Genomic DNA, 10,451 nt, shown 5'->3' on the forward strand with positions numbered 1-10,451 from the left:
AGCCGGTAGCGCCAGAGCCATTTTGCCCTCCCGCTCGCCGGCGACATGGACTACCGGGAGGCCGCCAGCTGGGCTGCGGAGCGCCTGCAGAGCTATCGCAAAGACTGCAGCGGGTGGCGCAGCTGCAAGCGCACGGTGAGGCCCGCGCGGCGCGCTTGGGGAGGTTGCCCCCCTTCTCACCGCAGAGGGGGTGAAATCCCGGTGACTCTCCTTTTAAAGTAGAGGTTGGATAGCCATCTGTCATGGATGCCTTAGTTGAGATTCCCGCATTGCGCGGGGGGGGGGGAGGAGGTTGGACTAGATGACCTTGGAGGATCCCTTCCAACTCTACAGTTCTATGATGGTACCGCTTTTGGAAGGGGGGATGCGCCTAGCTTGCTCGTCCTGGGAGAGCGGCTGCCGGTCCGGGCTGGCAGGTGGAAAAAGAAGCTGGCCCGGGATGTGGTTGGTAGCTTTCCTCGTGCGCGCATTTAATGCGTAGCCCAGGACGCAAAATGCGAGCGAGCTGCTTCCTCTAATGGCAAACAGCAAAAGGAATTGGTGACAAAGGTTCTTCCCGGGGCCACAAGACTCTTTGTTGTAGCTGCTGAATGTGCGTTGAGAGGCATCTGTTCTGGCTTGAGAGTCCCCCGGGACCTTACAGCGTGGGGTGGGTGCATGGGTTATTGGAAAGGAGGAACAGTAGTAACTCAGTATATAAAATTGAGTCTGGCATTGGAGAAAGTGGACGGGGAAAAGTCTCCTCTCCCCCTCTCTCGTAACACTAGAAGTAGTGGACATAAGACAGAGCTGAATGCTGGAAGATAAGAGAGAGCAATTCACCCAGGGCACAGTTAAATCTGTGGAACTCGCTGCCACAAGAGACGGCGGTGGCTTTAAAATTGGGTTGGGCAGATTCATGGACGATCTGAAACGGAAACCTTGGAGAGAAAATGGGGAACAATGGGTTATTTAGAAGGGGCGGGAGAGGGCATGAACCTCCTCAAGTGCGTGAAGAGGGGCTTGTATTCTCCCCCCCCCCCGGCCGCAGCCGCGGCCCCTGCATCTCTGAAATGTTGGAGGGAATTCATTCAGTTCCCTCTCCCCTATGGTGTCTGTTCATGCTGCGAAGAAGCAAGCAATGTAACGCTGGAGCCGCCAAACTTGTTTTCAGTACAGTGGCATCTCAGGTTACAGACGCTTCAGGTTACAGACTCCGCTAACCCAGAAATAGTACCTCTGGTTAAGAACTTTGCTTCAGGAAGAGAACAGAAATCGTGCACTGGCGGCAGCGGGAGGCCCCGTTAGCTAAAGTGGTAACCTCAGGTTAAGAACAGTTTCAGGTTAAGAACGGATCTCCAGAACGAATTAAGTTCTTAACCCGAGGTACCACTCTATGAGGAATTTCCCTGGGACAGTGCCAGATTTACCGTACTTATAAGCTAAACAAGCTATAGCTTAGGGCCCCACTGTCTTGGATGTACATTTCCAAAATATAAGATAAAAAACTAATAAAATTAAACCTACAAGCAGCAACAGTGCTTTGTGTTGGATAAGGCTCCTATTTGTTATGTGCAAATGGCTTTAGTTACCTATTAGGTCCATAAATTACCATATAGCATATATTCAACACACAAAACAGTGATAATTTGCTGTTGACAAAGGACAGCTGGACTCATGTAAAAATGAGTACTTTAAATTGTAAAACAGACAATTCAATAAAAATTATATACAGACATTCTCCTATGTGAACACCTTGGCATAGTGTAAAGACTCCCTTGCCCTGTCACTGCCCCCTGGTGTGTACACAAGCAGAAATTAACAACTTCACTGCACCCATAGATATTGGGAGAAAGTCGGCTCTGTTCCTGTTGATGCTGTAGAAAGTCCCACGTTCCATTTGCAGTATTGCCAGTCAGTGTAGACAATATTGAACTACATGGACCCAATGGTCTGACTTGCAATAAGGCAGTTTCGTATGTGTATAGACAGGCTGGTCTAGTCTATGAACATTTATGCCACACTAAATGTGTTAGCCTTTGAAGTGCTGCAGACTTCTTTGTTTCGAAAGGTACTCTATTTGAATGCTGGCCCTTGGCATTATTCCCCTGAAACAAATAAACAAGACTTCCAAATATGAGTGATGCATCTATTGTTGTACAGTATTTGTATCCTTTGTATGCTTTTGAATTATGGTGCTAGAGGAGGCTCTTGAGAGTCCCATGGACTGCAAGAAGATCAAACCTATCCATTCTTAAGGAAATCAGCCCTGAGTGCTCACTGGAAGGACAGGTCCTGAAGCTGAGGCTCCAATACTTTGGCCACCTCATGAGAAGAGAAGAATCCTTGGAAAAGACCCTGATGTTGGGAAAGATTGAGGGCACTAGGAGAAGGGGACGACGGAGGACGAGATGGTTGGACAGTGTTCTCGAAGCTACGAACATGAGTTTGACCAAACTGCGGGAGGCAGTGCAAGACAGGAGTGCCTGGCATGCTATGGTCCATGGGGTCACGAAGAGTCGGACACGACTAAACGACTAAACAACAACAAATTTGTATCCTACATTGCCGTCAAGGAGAAGAAGGCAACTTGGATCGTATCCTAATCATTTGTCTTCTCAACAAACATGTAAGATGTAAGACAGATACCGGTAGTTGGTGGCTGTCACAAACCCAGTGAATTTCAGGGCTGAGTAGGGATTCAGGCCTGCGTTTCCCTGAATTTAATCCAGCGTTCTAACTAATTCAGCACACTGGTTTAAGCCACACACTCTTTGTCCCAACCATGTTTCCCCACCTGCAATATAAGAGGATATTTATTCTAACTATCTTACAGGACCATTTGGGAAATACTGAGATAATAGATGTGTAGAGAGCTTGAAACACTTCTAAAGTGCTATATAAATGCTGAGTTTTTTAAAAGTTTTTTTTTAAAAAAAATAACCTCACTCGACACAGTTATACTGTGGGGGTGGATTTTGACTGATTTAATTTAATTTTTCTAGAATGAACTTTCAATATCTTGGAGACCATCAACGGAGTTTCGTGGAAACATGTAAGTAAAGTTGCACACAAACGCACACACCCAAAATGAGCATATTTATTAAGGAGGTAAATTACTTGGGGGGTGGGAGGTAGATCCCACCACTTTGGTCACATCTGCAGTACAATCCTATATATCCTGTGAACTGCCCAGAAATCTTTTGATGAAGGGCAGTATCTATATTTAATAAATAAATAATAAATAAATAAAAATATGTGTCTGTTCAGAAATAAGTTCCATTGGGGCCGATTGCCAAATAACAAATATAGGATTGAATGGGCAGTTTCCATTCAGTTTTTATACATCTAAGTTCTCAAATGTACGTTGCAAGCACAATTCAAAGTGTTGGTGCTGACCTTGAAAGCCCTAAACGGCCTCGGCCCAGTAAACCTGAAGGAGCGTCTCCACCTCCCATCATTCTGCCCGGACACTGAGGTCCAACTCCAAGGGCCTTCTGGCGGTTCGCTCCCTGCGAGAAGTGAGGTTACAGGGAACCGGGCAGAGGAGGGCCTTCTCGGTGGTGGTGCCCGCCCTGTGGAATGCCCTCCCATCAGATGTCAAGGAAACAACTACCTGACTTTTAGAAGACACCTGAAGGCAGCCCTGTATAGGGAAGTTTTTTATGTTTGCTGTTTATCATGTTTTTAATATTCTGTTGGCCAAGAGTGGCCAGATTGGGTGGTATAAATATTATTATTAATAATAATATTTCCAGATTTTGAGTTTGTGATAAATTTTTGTTGCATCTTTCTCTTTCAGCCTGCAAGAGAGTTAGGTTGAGAGGCTGCGGTTTTCCACCAAGTAGAGCAGGCTTGCAAATAAGCCACACAAGTTACTAGCCTGCAGATTTTCTCCCCAGCCACCCCACACAGCCTCCAACCAACTGGCAGACTAATTTTTAAAAATGCCTTCTACCAAGTGGACTATAGGAAGAAGAATAGGGTGACCAGTCTCTCCCCACCCCACATCAACCCACTAGGTCCATCCTGGTTGTGGGGAGACTCCCCTTTCTCCCCACCTGGCATGGACACTGAGCGAGCTGGAGGAAAGAGGGATGGAACAATCCATCTCTCCTCCCCCAGCCCATACCTGTATGAAATTGGTAGTCACCTGTGGGGGGGCAGGTGGATTGTTATGTACAAAGCCAAAGCAAAGTCACCGTTACGAATAATGCATTTCCAGTACACATGACATTTGATTTGAGTTTATCAGGTGGATGATGGGGCATTGAAAAATATCTAGCACCAGAGGTCTGCCTACGGAGACCGAAATAAAATGAGGGCAATTTTTAAATTATTTGTTAATGTCTGTATGCCCCCTTTTGTTCTTTCTTCCCCCGAAAGATACAAAGCGGAAGGGATTATGCCTGCAAAACCGGAGGATGTCTTTAAATGTTTGAAACCAGAGGCGGGTGGACTTCGAGAAAAGTGGGATCCAAATGTGAAGGAGATTGAAGTCGTTGAAGAGATTAGCGAAGTAAGTATAACACAGTTGGACTGTGGCAACTGGTAAAGTGTAGCTGCTGCATTTTGGGTCCACCCGTGCTTAACGTTTAAAATAGTCTCATTTCACTTTAAAACAGTCTCCAAAATCATGGGAAATGTAGTTTGTTAAGGGTGCTGAAAGGAGTTAGAGAACTTTATTCCCTTCACAGAGCTACATTTCCTGTAGTGGTTTAACAATCAATCCCTCTTCCCAGGGAACTCTGGGAACTGTAGCTCTCGGAGGGAATAGGAGTCTCCTAACAACTCTTGGCGCCCTTAGCAAACTACAACTCCCAGGATTCTTTGGGGGAAGCTATGACTGTTTGAAGGAGTATGATACTTCTTCAAATGTATGGTGCACATGAAGTCCGGGATGGGGTACCTGCAGTAGATAAACTAATAATAATAATTTAAAAAAAATAAAAAAATAAAAAACAACTTTATTCGCATTAGCCAAAGGCACAATAAAACGATACAATGTATACAGAAAAAGATCTGATAAAAGCACAAATTAGAATTCTGAATTATCAATCAGTTGGTGGCCTTTATTCTAATTGCCCCAGCAATGTAGCTAGCAACCTTAGCTGTTGTGTGGTCATTTAGGTCTGATAGAAGGAAATGCATTGTGGCCATCCATGGTTGAGCGTTGATCAACAAATACGCCTAAATATTACATCATAGCCCTGGTTTGTGCTTTGTAGGATGTTTCCATAGTCAGAACTATCACACCGTCGGCTTTTATGAAGATCATCTCTCCGAGGGAGTTCATAGACGTCGTCCTGATTAAGCGGGATGAGGACGGAACCATCACATCTAATGGTAAGATGGCCAACGCCTAAATATATTGGCCTGCATAGGCTGGTGCCCATGTTAGTATAAGTACTTAATACCAGTGGCTGTAGGTATGGATTGGCAGCAACTGGGGGCAACCAGGAAATTCCCTTTCTGTGGTACTTGACCTGTCATGTGCCATCACACACACACACAAACACACACACACACACACCACTGCTTAGATGTTGCTGCCATCAAGCAATGGTCTCACATGTGTGACCTGATGCTCTGAAAGCCAGTAGCCATTCAGTAACAGCATAGGTGAGAGACCCAACAGTCTCATACATAGCACACAATGCAACAACCTGAAAATTTCAGTTTTGATCCCCACCAACAAAAAACAAAAAAATTCCTAGATGCTGGCAACTAAGCAATTAGCTGGCTATTTCAGATCTCTCTCTCTCTCTCTCTCTCTCTCTCTCTCTCTCTCTCTCTCTCTCTCACACACACACACACACACACACACACACACACACACACACACACACACACCGTGCTGCAAACACTGTGCTTCTTGCCACCTAGAAAGCTACCTTGCGTCAAATGAGACCATTGGTCCATTCTAGGGTGTGTACTTTCTACCCTGACTGACAGTGGGAAATTAGGATCCTTGGGATACATGCCAAGCAGATGCTCTACCAAAGAGTGGACTTTCCCCTAAAAATAAAGTAAGACTCTAGTCCTCATGGATAAAGAAACATAGGAAGCTGCCTCATTCTGAGCGAGATATTGCATTTTAATGTTACACCCCACCCTGACCTTAAAAGTGTTCCTTCTGCATTGTAAGGCACCCCTCTTGCTGTTCTTTATTACAGTCGTACCTTGGAAGTCGAACGGAATCCGTTCCAGAAGTCCGTTCTACTTCCAAAACGTTTGAAAACCAAATTGCGGCTTCTGCAGCCAAGCAGAAGCCACAGAAGCCCCATCAGACGTTTGGGTTCCGAAAGAACGTTTGCAAACTGGAACAATCACTTCCGGGTTTGCAGCGTTCGGGAGCCAAAACGTCTGAGTTCCAGGGCGTTGGGAATCCAAGGTACGACTGTATTTCTACTATTACTTTGAAACTGAAAAGGCTTTCTTTTCCCCAAAGCACTAAATGGACTTTATCTTGTGCATTATTTTTATATCTCTTCCTTGCAGCGACCAATGTGGAGCACCCCCTCTGCCAACCTCGACCAAGTTACGTGAGAGGCCTTAATTATCCCTGTGGCTGTTTCTGCATCCCGGCCCCAGGGTACGATGGGTGGAAATGTTGTAGTATCACAAGCATGTACAGTGGTACTTTGGTTCTCAAACTTAATCCGTTCTGGAAGTCCATTCCAAAACCAAAACGTTCCAAAACCAAGGCGCGCTTTCCCATAGAAAGTAATGCAAAATGGACTAATCTGTTCCAGAGTTTTAAAAACAACCCCTAAAACAGTAATTTAACATGAATTTTACTATCTAAAGAAACCATTGATGTATAAAATGAAAGCAGTAAACAATGTACTGTAGTCACACAATCAGTCAATCAGTAGCTGAACTGGGTTCCACACAGTCACAAAAACAAACAAAAAAGAGCCGCAAAAACGCAAAATAAATAGCAAAACCAGACAGACCTCAGTGTAACAGTCAAAACAGAAGTGTGGCACTCAAACTAGAAGCGTAACACTCAAAACAGAGCACGTTCGGCTTCCAAAAAAAGTTCACAAACCAGAACACTTACTTTGCAGTGTTTGGGTTCCAAGTTGTTTGAGAACCAAGGTACCACTATATATATATAGTGCATGTTGTTGGATTCTTGCTTTTGTTGAGTGGGAGGAGTTGTTACAAAGTTTAGGCAAAGGTTTGCCCACCATCCCACTAGATACTAAAGTCTCTAAAGGTGGGATACAAGGAGACTGGATTTGCTGAGACATGCAGTCAGCTTGCTGCGGGTAAAATGGCTGATTGCTCTGCGAGCAGCTTCTTCCTGGTTCATTTTTTGCAAAGGCTTCTGGGAGGTTGGGGCCTTTGAAGCCGGGGTATCATAATGTCCTCTTATTTCCAATATATGCAGGCTTTGAGCACTCTTGCTGTATGGGGCTAAAACAGCACACATATTCCCGAGTGGTTTAGCAATCAATCTCTCTTCCTAAGGAATTCTGGGAATTCCAAGCAATTCTCTATACCCTCAACAGACGACAACCCCCAGGATTCTTTGAGGGAAGCCATTCCTGTTAAAATGGTACCATAAGGCTTTAAATGTATAATGCAACATGGGGGACATTGCCACATGTCCTGCCATTCTGATAATGGCCACATTAACACCATACAAAAGCACTGTGATACTAATGGAAACAGCCGTGGTTTCCCCCCAAAGCATTCTGGGAGCTGTAGTTTTCAAAGGGTGCTGAGGGTTGTCAGGAGACTTATGTTCCTCCCACACAGCTACATTTTCCAGAGTGCTTTAACAACCAATCCCTCTTCACAGGGAATTCAGGGAATTACAACTATGTGAGGGGAATAGGGGCCTCCTAAAAACTCTGAGCACCCTTAACGAACTACAGCTCCCAGAATTCTTTGGGGAAACCATGACTTCTTGAAGTGGTATCCTAGTGCTTCAAGTATCGGAAACCTCAGGCCACATGGGTGGGACTACAGAAATGGGCTCCCCTGCATCTCTGGCTAAATGGTGATTTCTGCTGACTTATTTTGGGCTTGTTGGTTTGTTTCTCTCCCCACAGGGAGCCATGTAAGACGCAACTCCTCAGTTTCTTTCAGACAGACCTAGGCGGCAACCTTCCTCAAACAGTTGTGGAGTCCTTCTTCCCAAGCAGCATGACCGGTTTTTACAGCAATCTGACCAAAGCAGTGTTAAAACTAGCGGCTTAAGCAATTAAAAACAAACAAACTCCAATTGAACTTGTGAGCGCACAGAATTCTGCGATTGCCCTCATGCTCATCATTCTGCCCGGACACTGAGGTCCAGTACCGAGGGCCTTCTGACGGTTCCCTCATTGCGAGAAGCCAAGTTGCAGGGAACCAGGCAGAGGGCCTTCTCGGTGGTGGTGCCTGTCCTGTGGAACGCCCTCCCATCAGATGTCAAAGAGAAAAATAGCTACCAGATTTTTAGAAGACATCTGAAGGCAGCCCTGTTTAGGGAGGCTGTTAATGTTTAATTGTTTTATTTCATTTTTCTGTTGTAAGCCACCCAGAGTGGCTGGGGAAACCCAGCCAGATGGGCGGGGTATAAATAATAAAATATTATTATTATTATATGCGAGTGCATAAGTTACTGGACAATGTGGAGGTGTGGGATTCAAAACTGTGGCAGCTTTGGGGTGTGATCGAAACAAAGCAATTGCAAATCCCATTGGTTTTTAGTTGGGGAAGATTTTTAACAGATGCCTTGACATCAAGCAGGGCTTGCATTACAGTGCTTTGGTATAATCCTGCGCTGGTGGGTATTGAGAATCTCAACAGCATTTGGGGTGGGGTGGGGTGCAACATTGCCTACCCCTATCCTAGTTCTTTTGCCTTTCTATAATAATTAAGAACTGCGGTTTTCCAGTACAACAAGGAACCCCCTTTTGATTTCAGTTTTTTTTAATCCTGGGCTGTCATGAGTCCTATCATCCCACTTTACAACACCTCTGGAATCCCTGAACATTTTTTGGTGTTCTGAAGCTACTACCACCTCTGCCGTGATGGCTTTGCTTGTCCAGACGCCTATATAGACTCAGTGTCGTTCATTCTAATGATGCGCTTCCAATCCAAGCACCGAGGAGTCAGGTGCTGCTTGCATGACAAGCAAAACATGCTAGCGGAGGAAAAAACATGGGTGGGAGTGGCTCTTAAAAGGAAACTATCTGCACACTTCTGCCCTAGGGTGGGAAGCACATAATTGCGATCGCCTCCCTGTAAAGTCAGCTGCAATCCAGGTCGATAAGATCTGGGTAGCCCAGCAGCCTGAAGCAGAATCCGATGTGTGCTGCAATGCATGCATGGAACTATGGGAAATATCCCTGCCCTCGTTTGCTTGACTAATGAAGGCAGTTCCGCCCCATTGAGCTGAATGGAGAAGACCTTCTAGTACCCCTGTGCCGCCTTCCCTTTCTCCTTATGTTTTGTGTTGTTGGGGTTTTTTTAGATTGTAAGCCTGCAGGCAGAAACTGCCTTGTTTCTCACGGCTATGTGTAAACAACTCCGGATACCTTTGTACAAATGCCCTATAAGTCAATAAAAACACACACACTTGGATCTGGCTTTAGGTTTGCAAGGCCTTACAGTTGGTGGGCATCCTTAGCCATGCCACTGTATGTTAGCACAAATTCTCCTTGCTGTGGATTTGCTTTTATTCCCCTTTACCAAACAGCATTCAGATAACAGTGCTGTGGGTAGTGGTGAGAGCATCACACAAACACCCACCTCTGCTGGTAGAAAGCCTGGCTTAGCCTTTGCTCTAACATGCTAGTCTTCTGGGTGCAGGGATATTTTGTGGAGAGAAAGAGAAGCATTTAAGCATGTGACCTCCTCCCTGTCCCACCATATGCTATTTGGTTGATCACACAGCTCAGGCAATAAAACTCTTCTACACTTTCTGTTTTTATTGACCATAAGATGGTTAAAAAGGTAAAGGGACCCCTGACCATTAGGTCCAGTCGTGACCGACTCTGGGGTTGCGGCACTCATCTCGCATTATTGGCCGAGGGAGCCGGCATACAGCTTCCGGGCCATGTGGCCAGCATGACAAAGCCGCTTCTGGCGAACCAGAGCAGCACACGGAAATGCCGTTTACCTTCCCGTTTACCTTCACCTATTTACCTACTTGCACTTTGACGTGCTTTTGAACTGCTAGGTTGGCAGGAGCTGGGACCGAGCAACGGGAGCTCACCCCGTTGCAGGGATTCGAACTGCCAACCTTCTGATTGGCAAGCCCTTGGCTCAGTGGTTTAATCCACAGCGCCACCTGCGTCCCAATAAGATGGTTAGCACCTTGTAAATTAATCATAATCATAATAGATGGTGCTTTTGAGCTGTCGCTGATGTGTTTGTGTTGCGGCTGGAAAGCCATGGTAACCTTGAAGAGTGATGGCCAGGCAAGTTCATTAAAGAGGAGTGAGTGGTAATTACAAGTAAACTAACAGTGA

At 45.5% G+C, this 10,451-nt stretch overlaps 1 protein-coding gene across 1 annotated transcript; it reads left to right on the forward strand.

Annotated features, from left to right (window-relative positions):
- STARD5 (StAR related lipid transfer domain containing 5) lies at window positions 1-8,577 on the forward strand. Its single transcript, XM_035131343.3, has 6 exons — window positions 1-135; window positions 2,985-3,034; window positions 4,366-4,498; window positions 5,208-5,325; window positions 6,481-6,574; window positions 8,046-8,577. The coding sequence occupies exons 1-6, from the start codon at window positions 46-48 to the stop codon at window positions 8,191-8,193; spliced, it is 633 nt and encodes a 210-aa protein (XP_034987234.1). The 5' UTR covers window positions 1-45; the 3' UTR covers window positions 8,194-8,577.
- The last annotated feature ends 1,874 nt before the right edge of the window (window positions 8,578-10,451 follow it).

The sequence above is a fragment of the Zootoca vivipara genome, chromosome 13, assembly GCF_965207765.1.
Source record: "Zootoca vivipara chromosome 13, rZooViv2.hap1.1, whole genome shotgun sequence".
In the NCBI taxonomy this organism is placed as follows: Eukaryota; Metazoa; Chordata; class Lepidosauria; order Squamata; family Lacertidae; genus Zootoca; species Zootoca vivipara.

What these genes read in the sequence shown, in the direction of transcription:
- STARD5 (XM_035131343.3), top strand. Translation starts at nt 46, where the DNA reads ATGGACTACCGGGAGGCCGCCAGCTGGGCTGCGGAGCGCCTGCAGAGC. An exon ending in ACGGAGTTTCGTGGAAACAT is followed by an intron (nt 3,035 to 4,365) that starts GTAAGTAAAGTT and finishes TTCCCCCGAAAG; the next exon opens with ATACAAAGCGGAAGGGATTA. An exon ending in CGGAACCATCACATCTAATG is followed by an intron (nt 5,326 to 6,480) that starts GTAAGATGGCCA and finishes TCTTCCTTGCAG; the next exon opens with CGACCAATGTGGAGCACCCC.